The sequence below is a fragment of the Bubalus kerabau genome, chromosome 19 (genome assembly GCF_029407905.1).
Source record: "Bubalus kerabau isolate K-KA32 ecotype Philippines breed swamp buffalo chromosome 19, PCC_UOA_SB_1v2, whole genome shotgun sequence".
In the NCBI taxonomy this organism is placed as follows: Eukaryota; Metazoa; Chordata; class Mammalia; order Artiodactyla; family Bovidae; genus Bubalus; species Bubalus kerabau.
Window position 1 is genome coordinate 55,503,777 of NC_073642.1, and position 26,068 is coordinate 55,529,844.

The 26,068-nt window shown below is 39.3% G+C and overlaps 2 protein-coding genes across 6 annotated transcripts in view; one reads left to right on the forward strand and one right to left on the reverse strand.

The window, feature by feature from the left end:
• Nucleotides 1-125: 125 nt before the first annotated feature.
• Nucleotides 126-10,235, reverse strand: FKBP3 (FKBP prolyl isomerase 3). 2 transcript variants are annotated; one of them, XM_055556488.1, is made up of 7 exons: nucleotides 10,057-10,235; nucleotides 7,631-7,732; nucleotides 6,945-7,052; nucleotides 3,967-4,123; nucleotides 3,407-3,474; nucleotides 1,770-1,867; nucleotides 126-459 (listed from the first exon to the last, which is right to left on the reverse strand). In XM_055556488.1, the coding sequence occupies exons 1-7, from the start codon at nucleotides 10,162-10,164 to the stop codon at nucleotides 405-407; spliced, it is 696 nt and encodes a 231-aa protein (XP_055412463.1). In that variant the 5' UTR covers nucleotides 10,165-10,235; the 3' UTR covers nucleotides 126-404. The 2 variants fall into 2 exon arrangements, with proteins under 2 accessions (XP_055412463.1, XP_055412464.1); XM_055556489.1 differs by having other exon boundaries at nucleotides 3,988-4,123; nucleotides 10,057-10,228.
• A 1,501-nt stretch (nucleotides 10,236-11,736) lies between these two features.
• FANCM (FA complementation group M) overlaps nucleotides 11,737-26,068 on the forward strand; it is a 63,515-nt gene continuing 49,183 nt past the window's right edge. The window contains exons 1-4 of one of the 4 annotated variants that reach the window (XM_055556467.1): nucleotides 11,737-12,343; nucleotides 12,920-13,092; nucleotides 18,850-18,927; nucleotides 22,030-22,188. In XM_055556467.1, the coding sequence (XP_055412442.1) occupies nucleotides 11,815-12,343; nucleotides 12,920-13,092; nucleotides 18,850-18,927; nucleotides 22,030-22,188 (939 nt within the window). In that variant the 5' untranslated portion in view covers nucleotides 11,737-11,814. The other 3 variants (XM_055556469.1, XM_055556470.1, XM_055556468.1) reach the window with 3 other exon arrangements.

Genomic DNA, 26,068 nt, shown 5'->3' on the forward strand with positions numbered 1-26,068 from the left:
AAATATTTTAAGATGAGTGTCTCTGGCAAGGCTGTCCAGACAGATTTACCGTTACTCCCTTGGTTTGGTGAACTCTTAGTACTGGTTAACCTAATCACAACATTAATATATTTATACCACACAAATCAAGACATTGAATACATTTTATTGAGCCTTTTAGTTTACAACATGAGGTAAAAGGCAAATCAGTCCTCTTTAAGTGATATTTTACACAACTGTAGTAAAATATTTTAAAGTTCAAGGGTTTATAATGGATTACATTTCTTAAAAGTCGAGGGATCAAGTAAACATGTTCTAACTTGAATTTTCCAGTTGACTCTTCACTTAACAATAGTAACCAGCTCTAATTAGATACATAAGTTTCTTCATGGCCATGTTTTATTGTTGATGGTTTCTTAACAATTTCAGTCAATATCCACTAATTCCACTTCAAAAATAAGTTTTGCGTTTGGTGGAATTCTGTTGAAGAAGTTAAGGTAAATTTGATAGAAAGTTGCCTCTGTCCTCACTCCCAATAACCTTTGTCTAAAATTAGAATTTTAGATATTGGTAATTAACTGCACAGGGAGGGCTTTATAGTTGACTCCGGGGCTGCTGCTGCTGCTAAGTCACTTAAGTCGTGTCCGACTCTGTGCAACCCCATAGATGGCAGCCCACCAGGCTCCCCCATCTCTGGGATTCTCCAGGCAAGAACACTGGAGTGGGTTGCCATTTCCTTCTCCAGACACAGGGGCTAGTACATACAAACCGAGAGTTTCCTAAAACTATTTTTGAATGGAGGTCAAAACCTGACAATATAGGTTGACTAGATAAATTGAGCTTAAACTAGGATTTTCCTGCATCACTAGGTACTCCCAGGTTAGCCACTACTTTATGAAGACTGCTACTCAGTATCTCCCATCCAACCCCAAAAAGTGATTTCAGTTTAGCGGGGTGTATACGTTATATTAAAGTTCATATGAGGTATAGTACTGGATAGTTGCTGTGAATTTTCAGATGTTGAGTTTGGAAAAGAGTTATCTGACTGATCTTGAGATACTTCACATGAGACTGTGGGAGCTGCAGCTGGCCGTGGGATTTTGATAGGCTGAGAAGAAGACTGTTGTATTCCCAAGTAACTGTATTAATAACTGATAATACTAAAAAGAACTTCAAATTCCCTCCTCCCCTAAACTTACTCTAACTGTTCTAACTACTCCATTGGAAATGGAACCAACAACTAAACTACCTTCCCACTTAGCTACTGGGTGGTTCTGCCTGTAACAGATGGGAATCATGGCTCTTTTTTATTAATGTTCACACTGATGTTGGACCCATGGTCTCCTTCATTTCACAACTGGTAATCCCCAACATGTGTTCCATTTCTAAGCTTTGAGAACCCAGTTCAATTGCCTGAAATTATATAGTAGCATAAAATCACCATGAGTCATATTTGAATTCTACAATTTGCTATAGTTGTTTATATTGCGCATCTTACTCTTTGAAATTTTTCAAACATTAATAGTAGCTTTTCAAAGATAGAAACTTAAATCTCAGTTTAGGTCTTGAAAATTAAGAGCTTAAATAGGAAGGGGGAAAAAGATCTAGCTCAAGCTCAGTAGAAAACGCTGTCTATACTGGAGGTGTGTTGACACAAAAGCATCTAAATATCAGAAGACTGGTCTGGACATGTTCTCTATTCTAGAGGTTAATAACCTAGACAGCATCTTGCATGCCTTCAGGTGATCTTCAACTGTTTTTTCTTTTAATTAACAAGGAAAAAAGGATACTTGGCATCAGGCTGTCCTTTCTTTCCATAAGCCCATTCTGGTTCAATCTCCAGTCGAGCCTTTTCTCCTTTACTCATAGTCAAGAGTGCTTCATCCCACTAAAGGCGAGAACATCAAATTAAAACTAATGATACTTCACAAAAAAATACATGCAAAACCAGAAGAAAGGCAAGATTACATACAAAGTATTCTGTTACAGGACTTCATTATGTCCTAAGGTAATGTCTTTGAGTGAGCCCCTAAATCTTTGTCCTTCATTGTCTCAATGGGAAAAAAAAAATTTAAGGACATATTAAACAGTTTTTTAGTATAAATACTTGAAGTCTTGAAAATGACATTATGTCATTTTGTACAAATTTGGATCTTAGGCCAAATTACCAAAAACAAATCAACATAATGGAAGGATACAGAATGTATTAACTTATATATACTCTGTTAAAATGTAACAATTATATAAGCTCAGATGATACAGATTTGTCACACACTGGAAGTTAAGAATTTAGTTGAATAGAACAAACTTACCAGTAAGCACATTAGTTATAGGAACAGAAAAATAGCTCAACTTGATATATCAACTTGGTATAATCAGGTAGTAGTAAAAAGTGATTTTTCAACTAAACCTTTAGTTTCAAGATGTTGTACAATCCATTTTGGGCTCTGGATAAGATTGAATAGTATTTTACGTCTTAACGCAGTACAAAGAATAACACATTGAGGGTTCTCGTAACTGCATTAAATAGGCATTTTTGTTATTAATGTTTGTTCTGAATACAAAGAATTTAGAACAATAAGCAGCCCCTAACATGACAGCCTGATTGAGTTGAGGATGATGATCATCAGCTCTGCTTTCTCATCTCCTTTTGTGCACTGCAATGGTCAGCATAGCTCAAGCCTAACTTTCCTTTTTCTCAGTTTCCTTCTGTTACCTCTCACACATCAGGGTGGGTACGGGATGCTTATATTGGAAAGGTTTTTTTTGGTGTTTGAGTAAATTGTGAGAGGTGAGAAGGCTACAGGAAAGACTCCTCCAACTTCTGTCAGTACTTCAGTGGAGCAGGTATTTTACGTTTCTGAATCGTGTGTAAGTGATACAAAAGATACATGACATTGTACAGGAATCAGAAAGATCTAGAAAACTTGTCAGTAATTCTGACAATTACTTCATGGAAAAAAAATAATAAAAGGGGTAAGCATGGAAGGAAATAATATTTGAGTTTGTACTATATTACATGCTTTAAGTTATACCCATTTAATGTTTTAACAACCTTGGGGTAGGCTGTACTGCATGAAACCCAGAGAACTTAACTTGTGCCAGCTCAGTTAGCAATGACAGTGAAGTGAAAGTCGCTCAGTCATGTCTGACTCTGCGACCCCGTGGACTACCCAGTCCATGGAATTATCCAGGCATGAATACTGGAGTGGTAGCCGTTCCATTCTCCAGGGATCTTCCCAACCTAGGGACTGAACCCAGGCCCCCACATTGCAGACGGATTCTTTACCAGCTGAGCCACCAGGGAACCCCTTGATATGAAACCCCAAAGTTTGTTTTTATTTTATCCCCAAACCTAATTCATTATGTTACGCCACAGGCAGCATGGGCCAGAATATATACTGGCTCATGGCCAGTTTTTACTTACCCCTCGGATAACTTTGCCTATCCCAACCTTAAAACTTAAAGGCTTGGCATTTTTCTTCTTCTTTGAACCTGTAAAACAGATTTTCCTTATAATTAATGATGAAATTAAGTTCCAGTTGAAAAACATAGTGATTTAAGTTTTGAAATTGATTTCAGAACTTACCATGCTATGCATCTGAAAATAAAAATTCAGAAAGCCAAATAATTCATCAAGAAAATTTTGGATGTAAAAATAATTATGGTCTAAAGGAGGGAGAGGGAAAGGACCTATATTACACCATTAAAATAACACTATTCTGCCTTTTACATTAGAATACAAATGCCTGAATTTGGGGCATTAATAAAGATTAGACTAAGCTTTATTTTTTGCTTTGCAATGACCAAAAGGTCTTTAATTACATGCAGCCAACATGTAGTGAAATGAAAACCTCTTACTAGTATTAATAAATTACAAATGCAAAAAACTTCTGGAAAAAAAGTGACAGCCAAAAAAAAAGGTACTGCCAACACAGATGTTTTGCATGCCTTATGCCAAAATGATAAGATCACATTCAGACCTACTCGTTTGAATTTTAGACTTACTCGTTTGAATATTAGTATCAAAAACAGTCCCATCTTGTAGTGTTCCTGTATACCAGCAGTGAACAACATCTCCCTTTTTGGGAAAGTTGGTTTTATCTCCTTTTTTAAGAACAGATTTTGTATATTTTGGTGGACCCTAGAAACGAAAAAAACAAAACACAGTTGTTAACTCATGTCCTTTTTTTAGAATGAGGACAAAGAGAACACTTAACACGGCCAACTGTGACCTAAGTCCAGTCAGAGTTTCACAGATTGGGTAACAAACTATTTTGCCTCTGATTGACCTCTCAAGTTAAAAAATTCACTATCTCATTTTAAGTCTGTGATGAGAATATTAGTAACTGTTGTTCAGTTGCACAGTAGTGCCCGACTCGGCAACCCCATAGACTGCAGCACACCAAGCTTCCCTGTTCCTCACCATCTCCCAGAGTTTGCTCAAACTCATGTCCAGTGAGTCGATGATGCCATCCAACCTCATTCTGTTACCCCATAACTAGCATATCTGTAATTTCAAAAAACTTCCAGCTTCTTTGGAAACCAGTGTTCTTTTGATAAGATTAATTATGCATCAAACAATAAAGTGAACCAGTTATTCCCAAGGTCAGAAATATTACAGGGATGTCACTGGCAGTCCAGTGTTTAAGACTGCATGCTTCCACTGCAGGGGGCATGGATTCAATCCCTGGGTCAGGAAGATTCCCCTGGAGAAGGAAGCGGTAACCGACTCCAGTGTTCTTGCCTGGGAAAACCCATGGCCAGGAGCCTGGTGGGCTACAGTGCATGGGGTTGCAAAGTCAGACAGGACTTGGCAACTAAACAACAACAACAAAGAGCTTTCAGACAAGGTTCTTTGCATTAAGATAAATAAAGGTAGAGATAAATATAGATATGTGCTACAGGAACTTCTGACTTACATAAACAGTGAAGTCTGGGATGGTAAAAACTTTGGAGAAAGTGATGAGCCCAAGACCTGGGCCTTGAACAGAACTGATAAACAGAGGAAATTGAGAGAAGAAATACACTAAGCAAGAAGTAAAAGTATGGACAGTTTACTGACAAAGAGCAGACATTTGTGACTGAAGAATATTTCTACAGAAGTAGTAAATATGGAGCTGGGCAGGGGCCAGACATTGGAAGGTTTTGTAGGCCAGAGATGCAATCCAATAGAAATAAGAGAGTCACGAATGTAATCTTAAGTTGTCTAGTTGCCACGTTAATATTTCAACATGTAATCGACATTATTGAAATATTTTACATTCTTTTTAAAAAATCATACTAAGCTTTGAAATTTCATATTTTATACTGAAGGCGCACCTCAATTCAGAGTGGCCACAAAGTGCTCAGCAGCCGTATGTGGCTAATGACTATTCTGGACAATGCAGTTTTAGACAGTATAGAATTACTGAAGATTCTTGAGCAGGGTGAAGTTTTCAAAATATTTTAGAAAGCTTATTACTAGAATAGCTATTTGGGGATGAATGATAAAGAAAGAGACTGAAGGCAGATTAGTGACTTTTTCCACACTCCAGGTCTGAGGCCTTGGAATGCCTGAGAATCAAAAAGGAATGGATGAAGATTTGAAAGAGATGTTTGACAGCCTCAGATCTGAGGGAGACATGAGAAGGAAAAGAAAACCAATTCAGAGAGCTTTTAAGCTGGGAAGAAGAGAACAGTTACAACTATTAGTATGTATGTTGATATTTTGGTAGAAGAGAACAAAGGGGTATATAATGAGAAAGGAATAAGACAGAGTTGAGAATTTGTGTGAAAATGTCAAGAAGTTCATGTGGGCAATGGATGGGGGATTGAGCAAGGGATAGTATAAAAGTTGCTGAGTAGCAATGAAACTAGAAAACATGCTTAGCTGATTTTAAGAATTTATACAAAGCCCAGTAAAAAGTTTTATAATTCTATTTCTTCACAAAGCTTGCTCTGCAGTCCCAAAGTATGAAGAGAGAAAGCAGACAGGAGGGACCAGCACAGTACTGGCCCAGAGGTATGGAACCCAGGCACCAGGAAGACAATGGGAATACATGAAAAACAGGGCTCATGCTGACCAGTTAAATGAAATGAAAAGAGGTCTTGAAGAAAAGGATATAGTTTAGGACTCTCACAAGATCTCTAAATTGTCTCCAACCCTTACGACTTTTAACTCAATCCCCTGATATATTATCTGCCACCTCATACCTCCCTCCCTCTAATTTTCTGGAAGATAATCTATGTTGCCAATTGCTTTTGTAACCCTTCTAGTAATTATTACACTTTGTTTACCTTAGTAGCTGCAAAAATTTTGCCCAGTATATAAAACGTTTATCAAATTATTATTGTCACTGATACTAACACTGCTAGGAATGAGTGAGCTTAGTTACTAGCAAGATATTATCAAAAGTGGCAAGATAATAATTTAGCTCTCCTGAAGCTTTTCTAAGAGCTGTCCTTAGCTCCAGAAAGGCTGTCCATTTACAGAAAGAGTTTTATCTGGTTCTTCCAACCTTGTTACCAAAATGAAAAACCTGGGTTGGGAAAGATGAGGCAGATAAACCCACATCCTGCAGTGAGGCTCGAATTAATTACTTCCATTGCCAAGGACATCATGTACATTAGAAAAAGGCTAAAAATAATCAAAAGGAAGTTTCTTTCACTCAGTCCAACTTGGCTATAGAATAGGATCTTAAAATAGCTCTGAAAGCTCAGAACTTCTGGCCAGACACAGAGGCAACGTAAAATACAAAGTTAGAGGTATTTCACAGGAAAGGCTTACTAACTGTAAACCATTGGTTCTTAGGGTTTTTTTCTTACTGAGTACACCAAAGGAAGAAAACACATTCCAAATCAGTGTTTGGCTCACTGAAAGTGGCCATATTCAACCCCATCTTATTATGAGAAACCACTGCTGTAAAGCAAATACTTTTTCTCATTCACCTGAGAAATAAAGTAAGAATACATTATATACAAACCTCATCCAGAGTCTCTTCAGACTTGGTTTCTTTGGGTTTATCTTCATTAAGCTTCACATTTTTCACCTGCTCAGACACTTTACTTATACTTTCAGTACCCTTGAAACGCTGTAAGGAAAATGATCTGATGTTTATCAGATTCATTCTGGCTAAAAACAAAACTCTTACGGTAAGCATTTTAATCAACAAATTATGTATCTCAAACTATCTCACAAAATAAATTCTGAAATGAGACTGATACCCTTTAGAAAGACCAACTCAGACTCAGAGATATGAATACTATTCAATTAATTCTTTAATTTTGTGTGTGTGTGTGAAAGGTGGTCATTTCATAGTTAACATATATCAGGAAGAATTTCTTGAAATCTGCTTTTTTAAAGGCTCAGCGTAGATCTAACTTTAAATTAATGAAATGCAGCTGATTTTAGATTTATAACTTTTCAGCATCCTTAAGAATTTGCTAACTTAAGCTTCCAGGGAATTATTTTTAAAAAATCTGTTCTCATTCAAAATACCAAAACATCCCGCCATATGGCAGATTAGCCATGCTAAATTTGACAATCCATTTATGATTATAGTTAAGAAAAAGTGCAAGTGGAAAAACATCACCATAATCTGCAAGTAAATGTATTTAAAACTTCTTTTGGGAATAAAATATCTAAAGTGATATGATGATAAGTACTCACCTTACTTTCGAAAAGATGGTTATAGGCTGTAACCAAATGGTCCTTATTAGCTGTCTTGGCCACATTTTTAATGTTTCCTAGTAATTTATGTTCTGCAAGAAACTGTAAAGAAAAAATTTTGGTCAGTCAACATAATTTCCCTCATGTAAGAGAGGGTGTAAAACTAGAAAATGAACTTTTATGTTAGCAATTATGAAGCAATATGTTTTCAATCATACTACTGATAAATGAAACATTTTATTTTATACTCTGTGTGCATGTGTTAGTCACTCGCTCTGTCATGTCCAACTCTCTGCAACCCCATGAACTGTAGCATGCCAGACTCTTCCGTCCATGGAATTCTCCAGGCAAGAATACTGGAGTGGGTTGTCATTACCCTTCTAGAAGGGATCTTCCCAACCCAGGGATCGAACCCATGTCTCCTGCATTTCAACTGGATTCTTTACAATCTGAGCTATCGGAAGCCCAATGATAAATGAAACCATTATATTTTACACTCTACTTTGTAACAAAAACAAGATTTAAGGAAGGTTAAAAAAAAAACCATACTGTGTACATATGAGCACACTTTTAACAGCAAGCACATTTTGGTAACTGGGCAAAGCTACTCCCAGCAGGATGTTACTTGGCCCCTGCCCTAGGAGCCTCTAGTCATGTTGGGTTTAGCTATCTTGACATACATGTAACCCAGTCTTGGCACACCCAAAAGCACTGTTACACAACTCTGGATACATAGTGTTTGAATGTATAGGCTGTGGTGTCAGACCATTTAGGTTAAAATCCTAGCTGTCTGATTTTAGACAAGGGATTAAGCTGTCTCAAAGGCTCGGTTTCTACATCGTGTTGAAAGATCAATAACAGCATCCTATGTCAGAGGCTTCTTGTAAAGATAAATGTAGTAATCCATTTTCAGTCACACAGAAGAACTCAATACATATTACCTATTTGACTTATAAAATAATGTATTTAACCTAACAGAATTCCATTTCTCTCAAATATAAGACTAAGTTGTCAGATGAACACCAAAATACCACTACTGAAATATCAAATCATCAAAGTCATGTACCTTCATCTTGAAATCGTGTATTTCATCTACTCTATTATTTCAGTGAAATATGAATTGGCTTAAGAGAAAATAATTCCACTAAAATGGTACAATAGTATAAACTGGTATCTCTGAGGCATGTTCTTTTCATTTCACCCTTGTTTCCCCAAACAGTATAGTTCTTGCTGTACATGTTGTAAAGTATTTGCGGATGTCAGGATTATCAATCAGGAGTATGAAGCAAGAGGGACAATAACTGGATCAATACCTCTCCTTCGAAATCCTGCAAAATTATAAACTACAAGCTTCTCAAAAGAGCCCACATGCAATTTTTCTAAATGAAGTTTAGGAATTAAGTTAAAAATGGTTGGGATACTACATTTAGACTGTGGCCTTCATTTTCCCTATGTGGGAGATGCTGAGGGCACACAAATTTGTACAGTCGTTCAGCAATTTAAGATATCTGTGCTAAATCACTTCAGCCGTTTCGGACTCTTTCCGACCCTATGGACTGTAGCCTGCCAGGCTCCTCTGTCCATGGGAATTCTTCAGGCGAGAATACTGGAGTGGGTTGCCATTTACTCCTTCAGGGCATCTTCCTGACCCAGGGATCGAGAACCCGCGTCTCTTAGGTCTCCTGCATTGAAAAGCGAGTTCTAATTTAAGATATGAATGATATTAATTTCCGAAGGAAAAAAAAAAAGCCGTCTGACAAAAATAACTTTTGACTACAGAGGATGGTTAAAATGGAGACTGTGCTGAAAAATGCAGGGCGTAAAAGTATGAAGAATGTCAAATAGATTTCTTAGTTTATAACAATAGGAGACCACTGTACACAAAATACGCGAATAACTCCCCTAAACATAAGAGTGAAAAGGTCATTTGAAGGGTCGGTATTTTAAAAGTTAATCTGCAAACTATACGTTGTAAAAAAAAAAAAATCACACTTATTAGTGTTCAGTGTTCGGTAATCGATGAGAAAGGCAAATCGCAATCCGAAATCTTTTCCCTAGTAATATACACTCCCCTCCAGGGATCTCAACGAAGCCTCCAGTCCTCGGGCTCCCATCTCAACCCCCAATATCTCCTGGGTTCCTTCTCTTTCAAGGCCTCCACCCTCACTCAAGGATGTCAGTAAGGTTCTAAATCTCCGATTGCTGCGTGCCCCAAAAGATAAAGCTGCTCCACTCGCCCAAGCAGGGCCGGCCTGAGGGGCGGGAGCGCGTCTCGGCAGCGCAAGCGGGGCCGCTCCGGCCTTCAGGCCGCGGGCCGCTGGAGAGCGAGGGCGGGGGCACGGAGGAATACGGAATGTATGGGCATCTACGGGGGGGTGAAGTGTCCCTCAGCCGCACCAGCCCGGCCGCCCCGCCAACTCCGGTACCGAATCTGAACCGTGATCCTGCAGAAACTTGATAATGTCCTTCTTGGGCAGCTGCTCGCTGCGCAGCTGCTCCACGGTCCAGGCCCGCTGCGGAACGGCCGCCGCCATCTTCCCCCGCTGCCTCCGCTTTACTGAGCCGGCCCGCCTGGCTTCAGCATCGTCCCGCCCCAGGGGCGTGGCGCGAGTGCCACTCGGAGCTCGAGGGGGCGGAGTCACCGCGATACCCCGCAGGATTGGGGCCAGCGTTTGAGCGACGTCAAGGCTGTGCTCTGCGGGCCTCTTTGTTGAGTCCGGGGTAAAACCCGCTGAGGTGGCCGCGAAGACTGACTCCGCAGAAAAGCTCAACATATCGTCTGTTCACAGTTGGGACCATTGTGAGGCGACGACCGCCGGTGGTAGCGATTGTTTACCAGCCATTACCCACACTTGTATATTACCGACAAGCTGCTGTGCACTTACAAGTCGATAATCTGTTTGAAGAAAACAACAGTATTCAGGCGTCTAATCTCATTTTACCTAGTTCTACCCTAAAAATTCACACCTGAATTGGCTCAGTCCTTGTCCATCAGAACAACCTATATCCTACCACTTCCCTTTTAAAACTCACACAAATGAAACTAGAAGAGCAACCTGTTCCCTTTCCCTTCCCAAATACAAACACACGATAAACAGTTTGTCTAAAAGCAAGTCCAGACACATGACCAAATAAAACGAAGTAGAGTAGCTACACACAAGACGATGCTTGCTGATGGTGGTGATGAGGCGGGTGACATTGTTAATGGTCCAGATAACCTCATGATGTGCGTGTACTTTTCCTCAATACACAAGGAAACAAATCTACAGAGGTTACTCAAAGTATCCAGGTTTAGAGTAGAGAAATCCGGAATTGTATCCAAGTTGGAAGTAGAATTTCTGCTATCGCTAGAATAGAAAAATATCACCCAGACGCTGGTTTTACTGCTGTATATCGTTTATGAAGATGTAATGATGGAGCATCAGGACACTTTTTTTCCTTCGGAATTTTCCAACGAATATCAGGACCAAACCATTCACTTCCCTTTAAACAATAAAAATATTAAGATAGGAGGTTGCTACTCCTGAAAAAGAGAGCTGGCATTTTGTTTTCTCAGTCTGGATAAAGAAATGAGGTGTTACTTAAATTTGTATAAACATTTTTGTTTTCCACCTCATCTACCGATTTAAAAACACAGCCAACAAGGAATAAGGCACGTTAGACGCTTAGTAACGTTAAGTTAAAAAAAAAAAAATGGGTATGCATTTCTTAGGGACCTCAAGGTTATTTCAGTTCAGTTCTGTCACTCAGTTGTGTCCGACTCTTTGCGACACCATGGACTGCAGCAAGGCAGGCTTCCCTGTCCATCACCAACTCCCTTATTTACTATATCATTTTAAGCAATATCACTTTACCCATAACGCCAGGACATATAATCACTTATTGGAAATGGAACCCAAATTTAGAGTCGGTAAAAAAATTGACAAGGGGACAAAATTTAGAGTAACTCCACGATAACGCGCATGCGTCTCCTAGAGGACCGCGGGGTTTCCGGGAAGACCGCCAATCATATTCCCCACGCAAACTCAGTAGCTGCACTTTGAACAGGATAAACTGGCCTCAGTCCCGCCCCCTGGTTCCTCTGTGTTTTTTACGCGAAGGTAACCGATGGGGATTGGAACGGAGGCTGTTGAGCTGCAGCAGCTGCTGGCGTCTGAGGGGAGCCTTCTGTGGTCGTCGGCCTAATGAGCGGACGGCAAAGAACGCTTTTCCAGACGTGGGGCTCAAAAGTTTCTCGGTCCACTGGGGCTCCTACTTGCAACTCTGGAACTGAGCGGCCTCAGAGCACAGGCATCTCCAGGGCGCGTTTTCAACCTGCAGTGGCAGAGGCGGCAGGGGCGGCCGAGGTTGAGCCCGAGTCAGACGATGATGTGTTGCTGGTCGCGGTGTACGAAGCAGAGAGGCAGCTCAATCTAGAGAATGGCGGGTTCTGCACCTCAGCGGGCGCCCTGTGGATTTACCCTACTAATTGCCCAGTGCGAGACTACCAGCTGCACATCGCCAGGACCGCCCTGTTCTGCAACACGCTGGTCTGTCTGCCCACCGGGTTGGGAAAAACCTTTATTGCCGCTGTGGTCATGTACAATTTCTACCGCTGGTTCCCTTCTGGCAAGGTGGTTTTCATGGCCCCCACGAAACCCCTGGTGACACAGCAGATCGAGGCTTGCTACCGGGTGATGGGTATCCCGCAGTCCCACATGGCCGAAATGACAGGTATCTTAGAAACAGTGGACTAACTTGAAATTAAGAGCTGGGCACCCAGGGGAAAGCACGTGTTCTGATGGAACTAGCGCCAAAGGAATTCCAGACCCATGTGGAATAGACCCCAGATCACAGTATGCTTATTTTACTTCTTCTCTCTTGAAACATCATCTCCTTGTAGCAAGTCCAGCTCTAATAGGGTTGCTTTATTCAGTCTTCAGAGAATTTCTATAACTTGCCAAAGCATTTTGAAGTGGTTATGTGTGTATACCCCATGGGTAAGTGGAAGTGAGGTTTTCTGCCTTTCTTTTTCAGAAGGATTTCCCAGGTGAAGAATTTTCTTCAAGTATTATGTCATCTTACAAGGATTCTCTAAAGGCAGTCTAGGTGTGATTTTCAGTAAAAGTCGGCATTGACATCTGGACCACAACAAAGCTTTAAAATGTTGCGTTCTCATATTTGTCAAATTAGCACCTTGGAAGCAGATCACCAATGCAGGAATGCATTCTGAAAATAGGCTAGGCTGTTTATATGTTACAGGTAACAGTCTGAAGTTTAGAATGTGTGATGTCACTTTTTTTTTTACAGGATCTACTCAAGCTTTCACCAGAAAGGAAATCTGGAGCAGTAAGAGGGTTCTTTTCCTTACGCCTCAAGTCATGGTAAATGATCTTTCTAGAGGAGCGTGCCCAGCTGCTGAAATAAAGTGTCTAGTTATCGATGAAGCTCATAAAGCCCTTGGAAATTATGCTTATTGCCAGGTAATCTTGTTAAAAATATTTTATAGTGTAAAATATTGTTGTAGAGCATTTTGGGGAATAATTTTTAATGATGGAAGTTACTGACGGCATTATTATTATGAAAAGCTTTATACCTATTATCCCAACAGATGGTGATAGAAATACTTTCCTTCATCCATTGAAATCAGTGTCTCTGCTGGTTTCCTTTTTTTTTTTTTTTAACTTTAACAAGACCATTAGTGTCAGATGTAGATGATAAGAATCTCCTTGATCCAAAGTAGGGTATGGATGGAGACTTGAGACTAAGATAGTAGTCAAAAGATTGGTAGTGGATACACATTGTTATTCCCTGTCAGGTAAAACAGTAACTGAGTTATGGTTTTGAAAAATGAATGACATACTGTATGTAACATACCTACACTGCCTTCCAGTTAAGTACTATGGGAATATAAAGTACAAAAGTGAGGAGGTGGGATATGGCTGGAGAAGCACTTAACGTCAGGTCATGAAGGCATTTGTATTCTGTGGCAGTTTGAATGCCCTTTGTAGGTCTTAGGGGATGTAGATGGTAGAGACTCACTGAAAAATGTTTAGCTGGGGTGATACTTAGGCCTTAGGAAGCATCACTATGAACAAAGCTAGCGGAATTTTCAATTGAGCTATTTCAAATCCTGAAAGATGATGCTGTGAAAGTGCTGCACTCAATATGCCAGCAAATTTAGAAAACTCAGCAGTAGCCCCAAGACTGGAAAAGGTCAGTTTTCATTCCAGTCCCAAAGAAAGGCAATGCGAAAGAATGTTCAAACTACCACACAATTGTACTCATCTCACACACTAGCAAAGTAACGTTCAAAATTCTCCAAGCTAGACTTCAATAGTACATGAACCAAGAACTTCCAGGTGTTCAAGCTGGATATAGAAAAGGCAGAGGAACCAGAGAGCAAATTGCCAACATCTGTTGGATCATGGAAAAAGCAAGAGAGTTGCTTTTTGGACTACCTCTTTTGTATCTATCTCTGCTTTATTGACTATGCCAAAGCCTTTGACTGTGTGGATCACAGCAAACTGTGGAAAATTCTTCAAGAGATGGGAACACCAGACCTCCTTACCTGTCTCCTGAGAAATCTGTGTGCAGGTCAAGAAGCAACAGTTAGAACCGGACATGAAACAACGGACTGGTTCCATATTGGGAAAGGAGTACATCAAGGCTGTATACTGTCACCCTGCTTATTTAACTTATATGCAGAGTACATCATGCTAAATGCTGGGCTGGATGAAGCACAAGCCGGACTCAAGATTGCCAGGAGAAAAATCAATAACCTCAGATATGCAAATGCCATCACTATTATGGCAGAAAGCGAAGAGGAACTAAAGGGACTCTTGTTGAAAGTGAAAGAGGAAAGTGAAAAAGTTGGCTTAAAACTCAACATTCAAAAAATAAAGATCATAGCATCCACTCCCATCACTTTATGGCAAATAGGTGGGGAAACAATGGAAACAGTGACAAACTATTTTCTTGGGCTCTAAAATCATCGCAGATCGTGACAGCAGCCATGAAGTTAAAAGATGTTTGCTCCTTGGAAGAAAAGCTGTGACCAACCTAGACAGTATATTAAAAAACAGAGACATTCCTTTGCCAGCAAAAGTCTGTCTAGTCAAAGCTATGGTTTTTCCAGTAGTCATGTATGGATGTGAGAGTTGGACCACAAAGAATTCTGAGCGCCAAAGAATTGATTCTTTTGAACTGTGGTGTTGGAGAAGACTCTTGAGAGTCCCTTGGACTGCAAGAAGATCGAACCAGTCAATCATAAAGGAAATCAGTCCTGAATATTCATTAGAAGGACTGATGCTTAAGCTGATGTTCTAATACTTTGACCACCTGATGCAAAGAACTGTCTCCTTGGAAAAGACCCTGATGCTGGGAAAGATTGAAGGCGGGAGGAGAAGGGGATGACGGAGAATGACATGGTTGGATGGCATCACTGACTCAATGGACATGAATCTGAGCAGGCTCTGGAAGTTGGTGATGGATAGGGAAGCCTGGCGTGCTGTAGTCCATGGGGTCGCAAAGAGTTGGACACAACTGAGTGACTGAACTGGGGTGATACTTCAGATTTAAAAGAGATTAGAGGAGAGAAGGGTAAAGGCAGGGAGTACAGTGAGGGATTGGGGGAATTTAAGATGACTCCCAGACTTCAAACTTGGAAGATTGTCAGGATGGTGATGCAGTTAGTCAAATGGAGTTCTGGAAGCAGAGAACATCTGAGGTACTGTGGAAGGAGTGTGTGCAGTTTTAGGTTGTTGAATTTGAGGTGTGTGTGAGGAATCCAGGAGTAGATATTCAGCAGGGAGTGTATGACAGAGAAGTACAGATCTCAGTGGAAAGTTCTGAGATAGAGATACAGATTTGGAAACCATCAACATATGGGTGGTAGGTAGTTAAAACAGTAATAGCTGATGATACTAGGGAGAGGGAGTAGAGTCAGCATAGAGAGAAAGTTGATTTTATTTAGTGCAAAGTGATGAATTTTACTGCCAGTTTGTGATTTTGTAAAGCAGTTTTGGGGGGGACTTTGAGTATTATATCTCTGTATTTTCTTCTTGAGAATTGTCATCTTAGAGTTGATGTCAGCCAGGAAATGGATATATTTTTCCATTCATGTCTTTCCAAGTTAAATTAATACCCAATGTGTTAAAAGTTTCTGCTTGGAGAGGGGCATTTATAAAATTTTATTCTAACTGTATGGAATTTATTTTGTACATTTAGCTTATATTTATGCTCAGTCTCTCAGTCATGTCCAACTCTTGCAACCCCATGGACTGTTGCCCACCAGGCTCCTCTGTCCATGGGATTCTCCAGGCAACTGGAGTGGGTTGCCATTTCCTCCTCCAGGGGATCTTCATGACCCAGGGATCAAACCCAAGTCTCTTGCATGTCCTGCATTTGCAGGCAGATTCTTTACCACTGAGCCACCTGGGTAGCCAAAGCTTATATATAGCAACTTAAAAAAAAAAATTTACTTATTCTGGTCACACTGCATGCTTTGCAGGATCTCACTTCCCTGACCAGTGATTGAACTTGGGCCATGGCAGTGAAAGTCTGGAATCCTATCCATTAGGCAATCAGAGAACTCCCTTTAGCAAATTTATTTTCAAAAAATTTCTTGGTATTAGGTGATTTTTTTTTTTCTTAACTACAAGGCCTAGGCTTTTATTGAGTACAGTGAGACATGACTGACTTCTTTAATATCTAGATAGCACTGCAAGTTCTTTTAAGATTTTTTTTTGATGTGGACCATTTTTAAACTCTATTGAATTTGTTACAGTATTTCTTAAGTTTTATGTTTTTTCAGTATTGAATTTTTTACAGTATTGTTTCTGTTTTATGTTTTTTGGTTTTTTTGGCCAAGAGACATGTGGAGCCTTAGCTCCTTGACCAGCGAGTGAACCTGCGCCCCCTGCATTGGAAGGCAAAGTCTTAACTCCTGGACCTCCAGGGAAGTCCGAAGCAGTGAGAGTTTATACTGCGTTGAATATTGCAGATAGCTTCCAACAGGCACACAGCTCGTTGAGGAAGGTAGCTTCCTGGATTACAAACACAAAACCACTTCTACAAAATGTTTGAGAATCCCTCCTGGAAAGAAAATAATATATCTGGGATTTTATCTTTTATCAGTTGTTAATTAGGACAATTGTTCTTAAGTCTCCTCCGTTAAGTTGTTTTTTTTTTGTTTTTTTTTTTTGGCCGTTGGCAGCAAAAGTGCAGAGCCCTAGCCACTGGACCACCAGGAAATTCCCTATAATGTTTTGTCTTTGATATCTATTCTGTATCATGTTTTTAAAAGCTCTATAAATGGTATTTTTTGAGTGTTAATCAATATTCAGTTTTCATTTCATTGATTTCATCATTGACATGGGTAAAAATTAGAGCAGTGTTAAGGAAACCTGGTTTTAGCACTATTTACAATAGTAAGACATGGAAGTAACCCAAATGTGCATGGACAGATGCTTGGGTTAAGAAGATTTGTCATGTGTATATGCCAAATGTGTGCTACACACACACATATACATACATACATACATACATACACACACACACTTGGTGTCTCAATTGGTAAAGAATCCTTCTGCAATGCAGGAGGCTCAGGTTTGATCCCTTGGTCAGAAAGATCCCCTGGAGAAGGAAATGGCAACCCATGCCTGGAGAATCCCAGGGGCAGAGGAGTCTGGCGGGCTACAGTCCATGGGGTTGCAAGAGTTGAAAGCAATTTAGTGACCAAACCACACACACGAACACACACACAATGGAATATTACTGAGCCATAAAAAGAGTGAAATACTTTTGGCACTCAGTGAAATAAGTCAGAGACAAATACTATACGATATTAGTTACAGAAACAGACTTACAGACATAGAAAACAAACTTAGTTACCAAATGGGAGAGGGGAAGGGGGACAAATTAAGGATAGTATGGGATTAACAGATACAAACTACTGTATGTAAAATAGATAAGCAGCAAGGGTTTACTGCAGAGCACAGGGAATTATGCCCATTATCTTATAGTAATTTATAATGAAATATAATATGAAAAATATATTAAATATATGAAATATAATATGCAACTCATTATGCTCTACACTTGAAACTAAGACAGTATTGTAAACTATACTTCAATTAAAAAATAATCATCTGCTTTTAGTTTCCTCCAGCTAATGTGAAACTATGGATATTAAAAGCTGTTCTGCAGCTCAGTTTACTTAGGGGCCTTTGATTCTGTATTGGGGCATATGCTGCTGCTGCTGCTGCTAAGTCGCTTCAGTTGTGTCCAACTCTGTGCGACCCCATAGACGGCAGCACACCAGTTCCGCTGTCCCAGGGATTCTCCAGGCAAGAACACTGGAGTGGGTTTCCATTTCCTTCTCCAATGCATGAAAGTGAAAAGTGAAAGTGAAGTCGCTCAGTCGTGTCCAACTCCCAGCGACCCTATGGACTGCAGCCTACCAGGCTCCTCCGTCCATGGGATTCTCCAGGCAAGAGTACTGGAGTCGGGTACCATTGCCTTCTCTGATTGGGGCATATGGGAATCTGGTAAATTATACCAGAAGTGGATGTTGAATTCTAAATGCAAAGCCTAGAATGATGCTTTGGTGCCACTGAGGAAATATTTTAAGATTTAAAAGGGGATTTAGATTTTAAGAATTATCCCAAATTAACGTTATTCTTTTATGAATAAACTTAATTTAAAAATTGTGACCCTTCCACCTGAAATCTAACTTCTTTAAAATTTTTCCTAAACAAAGCTTTTTTTCATTTCAAATCTAATTTCATGTTGGTATTTAATTTTTTTCTATTTTTATGTTATGATTTATCTTAATCTGGCAGGTGTACCTATGGATATAGCTGTAAGACTAGACTGTGACCTGAGCAATGGAGAACAGACTTGATCTTTTTCTACCGTTTGCTCTTGAATTATCCCTCTGCATATTTTGATTTGCTTCGGTATAGGCCTTGATGTTGTAGCTTTATATGCAAAAATACACTGAATAGTTTTAAAGAAACCCTAAAGTGTTTCTCATTGGTATAGAGTATAAACCTAAATCATTTGCTCTTCAGACAACGTAACTAATGATGATTCTTTCTGCTAGCCCATCAATACTCTAAATAAGGAACAATGATAATGGACCATATATAATAGCTTGTTTAACAGAATTATTTTTACTTTTGTGTTGAATAGATGAAATTAAAGAATTGGTTTTTTTCTTTTCTTTTTTTTTTAAGGTTGTAAGAGAACTAGTCAAATATACGAATCACTTTAGAATCTTGGCTCTTAGTGCCACACCAGGTAGTGATATAAAAGTAAGTAAAATTTATTACCATTTAAGAAAATAAGAACTTTTGTATGCTACCAAATCAGTTTCCCATTCTAGTATTTAAAATCAGGAGTACAACGTTTCTTATAAGATGCCTTCCTTTTCTTCTATGGTTGCAGGAAATTGTCTGTGTTAGTAGTTTTCAGACTTCAGCATGCCAAAGAATCACTTAACACTGTTAAATTGTTAGTGTTTTCAGTTCTTTTTAAATTTTAGCTTGAAATGACTTTAGACTTCCAGAAAATATGCAAAAATTAAAGTCTCTATATATCCTTCACTCAGCTTCCCCTAATGTTATCATTTTACATAATTGTAGTCAAATGATCAAAACCAGAAAATTAACACCGGTACAGTACTAGTGACTGATCTGCAGACCTTATTTGAATATTGCCAGCTTTCCCACCAGTGTCCTTTTCTGCTCCTGGCTCCAGTCCATAATCCCACACTGCCTTTAGTTATCTTGTCCCCTCAGTTCCTTCCCAGCTGTGCCAGTTCCTCATTCTTTTCTTGTCTTCTGTGACCCTGACACTTTTGAAGAGTAGGTGTCAGTTATTTTGTAGAATATCCCTCCATTTGCAGTTGTCTGACGTTTTCTTAGGGCTTCCCTGTTGGCTCAGTGATGACTGGGGTGAAACTGTGTGTGCATTTTTGACACCCCAAAAGTGGTGCTGTGCCTTTCTTAGAGCATTGTACAGAGAATACATGATAATTTGTCTTTTTACTGATGCTGTTAATCTTGACTTGGTTAAGATGATGCCTTTCTGGTTTTTACACTGTAAAACTCCTGTTTTTCCCTTTGTAATTAAGTTTGTTGTAGGGGAGATATTTTAACACCCAATGATGGTTCTTGCTTGCAACAATTATTTCTGTGTTGTTGGCCTAATCATTATTTCCTTTTTTTTTTTACATTTCTTTTACATTTTTAAAATTTTGAATTCTCCTGTAGTGAAGAGCTGTCTTCTTATTTGTTTTTATTTCAGTTCTTTACATCAGTAGGGACTAATGGAGATACATACATGTATATATACTGAACTACAATCCAGTACCATCACTAATAATTTTTTGTTCACATTGTTTTAGATTTGGCTACTGGGAGTTCCTTGAAGATGGCTTCTGTGCCTTTAGAAAGCACTCTTTTGCTTGCTTGTTTGTTTGTTTTGAATACTTCCTAACCTACTGGAATCACAAGATATTTTATGCTCATTTAGTATTTTTCCTGTTCCCTCTGTGGAATGAACCATTTCTCCAGGGAGCTTGGGTTCCCTTTATCGGAGGATGGTGAAAATGCAGATTTTGAGCCGTGTCCCATGCCATTCTAATTTAGTAGTTCTGAATGGTCTTTTGTGTTGGGTTTTGGATAATTTCAAAGATAGCTTTCAGTTCTGCCAAGCCATAAGACTTTTTTCCTTTTGTCCACAACCTCGATTATTTTTAGAAATTTCTGTTCTTTTGTTTCCTGCCAGCCTTGTTTAAACATGCTTGATGGTTTTTAGTCATCTTTTAAGTCTCCTCTTAAATATCACCTCTTCAGAAAAACTCACTCTTAAGCTATCAAAAGTCAACTCTTACTATCTTGTGATTTTCTTCTTAATATCTATCACAGTCTGTTACTCTTTTGCTTATTCACTGCTGTCTTTTTTAGCTCCTGCTGAACTAGTAGCTACTGCTAAGAGTCGGACACGACTGAGCGACTTCACTTTCACTTTTCACTTTCACGCATTGGAGAAGGAAATGGCAACCCACTCCATGTTCTTGCCTGGAGAATCCCAGGGATGGGGGAGCCTGGTGGGCTTCCATCTATGGGGTCGCATAGAGTCGGACATGACTGAAGTGACTTAGCAGCAGCAGCTGAATTAGTAGCTACATGAAAGTAGGGATTATGTATGTCTTGATATCTCTCACCAGTTCAATACATAGCATGTGAGAGTTACTCAAATATTTGTTCAGTGATTAAAAGTACTAAAGTATTACTCAATTTTATAAAATGGCCATACATTTACCCTAGATATTGAATGTTTGTGGACCTTAAGTAACTATAGTCTACTACTATATTAGGCATTATACTAGGTGTTGGGAATACAAAAGATGTGATTCTTGCCCTAGAGTACTTTTTGTCTGAAAGCCCATGAGGTTTTTCTAGTTGTAAAAAAAAAAAAAGTTCTTAATTTCTAGATACTTTCAGGATTCTCTCTCCCTCCTACCATCTATCTATCCATCCACCTCTCCCTTCCATTCTTTTCATTATACTCAGGAGTACTGTGGTCTAATGGTACAGCAATTATACCAACAGGTTTTTTGTTTTTTCTCATATTATCTATTTTTATAATTAAGTTCCTTTATAAGCTTTGGTTGAATGAAATTTAGCTTCAGAAATGTATTGACATGTGTGTGTGTGTGTATATATATATATATATATATTGATTTAAATGGAAAATATTTCACTCATTTATTTAAAAGATTTTGATTGGCCACACCACACAGTTTGTGGGATCTTAGTTCCCCGAGACTTAACCACTGGGTTGCCAGAGACTTCCCCCTACTTATTTATTAATAATTGGTTCAGTGTAGGTCCTGTTCCCTCAGTTTCTTAGCAAGTCAATTAGTAAAGTATTCCTGAGATACAGTTGTATGCTTTAATACTAAAGGGACTTCTCTGTTTTCCCCATTAAAAATTAGTGAAAAAAAAGTATTTGCTAAGGAATCAGGAAGTCTGGGTTTTAGTTCTGGCTCTAAAACTGACTGATATATTTTGAGGATTTGGTTTGCTAATCTAAAATTTCTCTTTTGTCTGAGTCTTTATTAATAGGAAAACACAAAAATATATTGAGGAGCTTGCTGGACATTTACTAATATTCTTATATCTTGGCTGCTTGGCTTGAAGGGCAACATGCAAGAAAGATGTTATAAAGGCCTTTTTACCCTGTTGCTCCACTTCTGATGTGGTGTACTTTATAGTTTTAAAAATATGTGAAGATAAAAGTTTCTAACTTTTTTCAAAAATTTACTTCTCTCTTATTTTTGCTAGTGACAAACTAGAACATTTAACAAGTAATATAGTACATAATTGTACTTAATTGATTTCCTGTAGGCTGTGCAGCAGGTTATTACTAATCTACTCATTGGGCAAATAGAGCTTCGTTCTGAAGACTCTCCAGATATTTTGCCATACTCTCATGAAAGACAAGTTGAAAAGCTTGTTGTTCCTCTTGGTGAAGAACTTGAAGCTATCCAAAAGGCATATATACAGGTAAGCCATTTTTATCATAATTCAGGGTTTGTTTGTTTTTTAATTCCTTATTTATTTATTTTGGTTGTGCTGGATGTTCCTGTTTGCTTGGGCTTTTCTCTAGTTGCAGCGAGCGGGGGCTACTCTCTAGTTTTGGTGCACAGGCTTCTCATTGTGGCTTCTTGTTGCAGAGCCCGGCTCTAGGGCGTACAGGCCTCAGTAGTTGGGGCTCCTGGGCTCTAGAGCACAGACTCAGTAGTTGTGGGGCTTAGTTGCTCCATGGCATGTGAGACTTCTGGGACCAGGGATGGAACCTGTGTCCCCTGTACTGGCGGGCGGATTCTTTACCACTGAGTCACCAGGGAAGCCCCAGGGTTTTAATAAATGAACTGATAATGTAATTATTTTTGTTAATAAAATCTGACTGTGAAAGTATATAGTCATTTTATCTAATTAATATGTTGAAAAATTCTTGAAATTAAGATTTTTAGTATGAGCACTGTGTTCTATTTGTGCTGGCAGACTATGAGTTAAAGAGGAAATATGTAATGATGGGCCATTTCTAAAGCCAATAACAGGCTTATAGTTTATATTTCTTAAATAAACCTTTTAACTGAAGTATAACCCTCCCCCACCAAATATATGGGCAGTGGAGGGACACAAAATGTAAGTGTGCAGCTCAGTCAGTTTTCACATAGTGAACACACTCAAAACACGTATCCAGACTCAGTTAGAAGTTTCTTTGTAAGGAAATGTATTTCAATCCCGGATCCCTGTGTAGCAGTGTTTCTCAACTATCTTACCTACTTGGTGGCATTTGGCAATGTCTTGACACATTTTTGGTTGTTCTACTAACTGGGGGGAGTGGGGTGCAGACTTGCTACTGGCATCCAGTGTACAGAGGCCAGGAATGCTACTTAACATCCCGCAGTGGACAGGAAACGCCCCCAATAACAAAGAATTATCTGGTTCAAGTGGCAGAACTGTAGCTGTAAGAGAAACTGCTTAGACAGTTATCATTTTCAATGGGAGAAATTTGGGATAGCAATTAGTTTTCTAAGGTTCGTGATTACTATCATGCTTGGAGAATACCTTGTTTTTATATCTTTATTGCTATGGATTAAAGATGGCTGCAAATTTCTTTCCATTGAGGGGCAGGGTATATTTCTCTTTCCCTAGAATCTAGGCCAGCCCTCTGCTGACTTCGACCGATAGAATGTGAGGGACCCTGAGCCATGGTGAGCCTCAAAAGAAAGGAGAAGCCAGTAGATAGCTAGAAGTGAGGGTGCAGACATATGGTCCCAGTTGACCTGTTTCAGCTAGCCCCAAGCACTGCCCTGACAGATTTCTTTTTGATTTTTAATACTTTGTTTTGCAATAATTTTAGGCTTTTAGGGAATTTGCAAAAATAGTATGGAGAGTTCCAGTGTAGAGTATGGAGAATACTCCATGGTATTGTATGGAGTAGTATGGAGATACTTTGAGACTATGCAAATATATCTTGTTTCTCAAAATATTTTGTTCACTAACTTTAAAATATAATGATGGTTCTTGCCTACAACAGTTACTTCTGTATTTGCCTAATCATTGTTTCTTGCTTCCCTCATTTTTTTTTGCATTTGTTAATTTGAATGCCTGTATAATGAAGGGCTGTTTCTTCTCCCCTGTTTATTTTTTCAATACTTTATGTTAATGTGGATAATTTTTATACTAATGGATAATTATTTTCTCTTGTGGGTTAAGTGCTGTACTATCATTATTAATTTTATTGCTCAGATTGTTCCAGCTGTGGCCATTAGGAGCTCCTTTAAGATGGCTCCTGTGCCCTTTAGACATAGGCTTTTTTGCAAGGGGTCATCAGGGGAGGCCTTTTGTTTAGTTGCTCAGTCTTGTCCGACTCTTTGCGACCCCGTGGACTGTAACCCTCCTCTATCCATGGGATTCTCCAGGCAACAATACTGGAGTGGGTTGCCATTTCCTCCCCGACAGGGGAGGCCTAGTTCCTCACTTTCTGGCATTACAAGAGGTTTTACAGTCATTTAGTAGTTGTTCTGTCCCAGCTGTGGAATCAGCCATTTCTCCAAGGGATCCTTGTACCTTTTATGGAAGAGTTGTGTTTAAGGACCAAGGCGTGGGAACTGGATACGCTCGTTGCTGTGTTGCCATCACTTCTAGGCCCTCTCTGGGACCTGCCTGAATTCCTTCCTGCAGAAAAACAATCAGGAACAAATAAAATGGTTGCTTTAATCTATGGCATTGTGAATTAGTGTGTTATTCAAGAATAAGTAAACAATGTTTATCTATCATTTAACCTTTAATACGTCTTAAAGAGAAATTTTATAAAAATGTGGTTTGATTTTTGTTTCTAAATTACTTGTAACAAAATTCTAAGTGTTAATAATTTAAGATGTGGCAGAGTCTTTCTGGTAATCATCTCGTAAATACTAATACATTTGGTTATGATTCAATCACTCTGTTTTAAGCATATAAAATTATAATTTGTACTATCATGTGTACTTTAACTTCATTGATTTTTTTAAGATCGCTTCTTTAGACAACAGGTGTGATCAGCAAAGCTGGAAGAGAGGAGCGATTGGAATGTACTAAAATAGCTGTATTTTAGGAAATAAAACATAGGCACAAATTTGAATGGTTAATTACATATTGCTATAGTCCGTATTCATCTGGAGAGCCCTTTTTATCTTCACTGTGGAATCAAGCTCAGGACCTTTTATCTGCTGTTTCCTCTGCCTAGATTGCTCTGTCTTAGAACTTCTTGCGCTAGACCTACTTATCATTCTGCTGTCAAGTATTACCTCTTAAAAGAAACCATCTTTGGTGGCATGAGCGCGTGAAGGACTGTGGCAGCCTGGATGCCCAGCCCCACCGAGAGCGCCGCTGCTGCCACCCATGCAGCAGCAAGCTCTGTCACTGGCCCAGCGCAGGCCACCACCTTTCCTGCAGCTCAGTACCAGAGACGGCCCTGGCCCAGAGCAGTGCACCCCCAGCCAGGGGCCTTCGTGGGGAAGGGCTGCCCAGAAGAGGAAGGGTACTGGGCCAGGTCAAAATCCAAGGACTCGGTCCTCTACATCCTGGGGCCAGACACAGGGCTGAGGCAGGGGATCGTGGCAGCATGGTTGCTGCTGCTCCCAGTGCTAAGTCGCTTCAGTTGTGTCCGACTCTTTGCGACCCCATGGACTGTAGCCCACCAAGCTTCTCTGTCCACGGGATTCTCCAGGCGAGAATACTGGAGTGGGGTGCCATGCCCTCGCTGCTGCTCCCATCCCTCCCACAAAAAACGATAAGGAAACTGTCTTTGTCCACCTTATATAAAAGCAACCCCCTTCCCCACATACAGCATTACTATGTTTTAGGTTCTTGAATACATTTGTCATAATCGCAATTCTCTACTTTCTGTATTTCTTTATTCCTTTCTTCCCTCTATCGAATTTTAACTTTATGAAAGCAGAAATTCGTTTGTCTCAGCCACAATATCCCCAGCATCAAGAACAATGCTTTATACATAGTAAATGCCTAATGAATATTTTTGAAAGAATGAATCAGTGAATGAAATTAAAGGTATTCAAGGCATTTTGACTTTGTCATCACTCCGCAGATATTTATCAGACTTGCACTGATGATGCAACACAAAAAAAAAATTAAGGCCCTCCTTTCATTGTGCTTAGGTTAGGGAAAAGGGAGGAGAGTTAAGAAATAAACAGCTAAACACATATATATTCAATTATAATTGAATCTAATAATTGATTCTGCTGACTCTTATGTATATTATCTGAGGATAAATGTCAAGTACTTTACAATTTTATTATCTCTTCTGTGTTTACTTGAAGTTTGCATTTTAAGACTAGTATATAATTTAACATATATAACTATTTTCCATGTG

What these genes read in the sequence shown, in the direction of transcription:
- FKBP3 (XM_055556488.1), bottom strand. Translation starts at nt 10,164, where the DNA reads ATGGCGGCGGCCGTTCCGCAGCGGGCCTGGACCGTGGAGCAGCTGCGC. An exon ending in ACCATCTTTTCGAAAGTAAG is followed by an intron (nt 7,053 to 7,630) that starts GTGAGTACTTAT and finishes TTTTCCTTACAG; the next exon opens with CGTTTCAAGGGTACTGAAAG. An exon ending in TAAGTCTAAAATTCAAACGA is followed by an intron (nt 3,475 to 3,966) that starts GTAGGTCTGAAT and finishes TCTGTTTTACAG; the next exon opens with GTTCAAAGAAGAAGAAAAAT.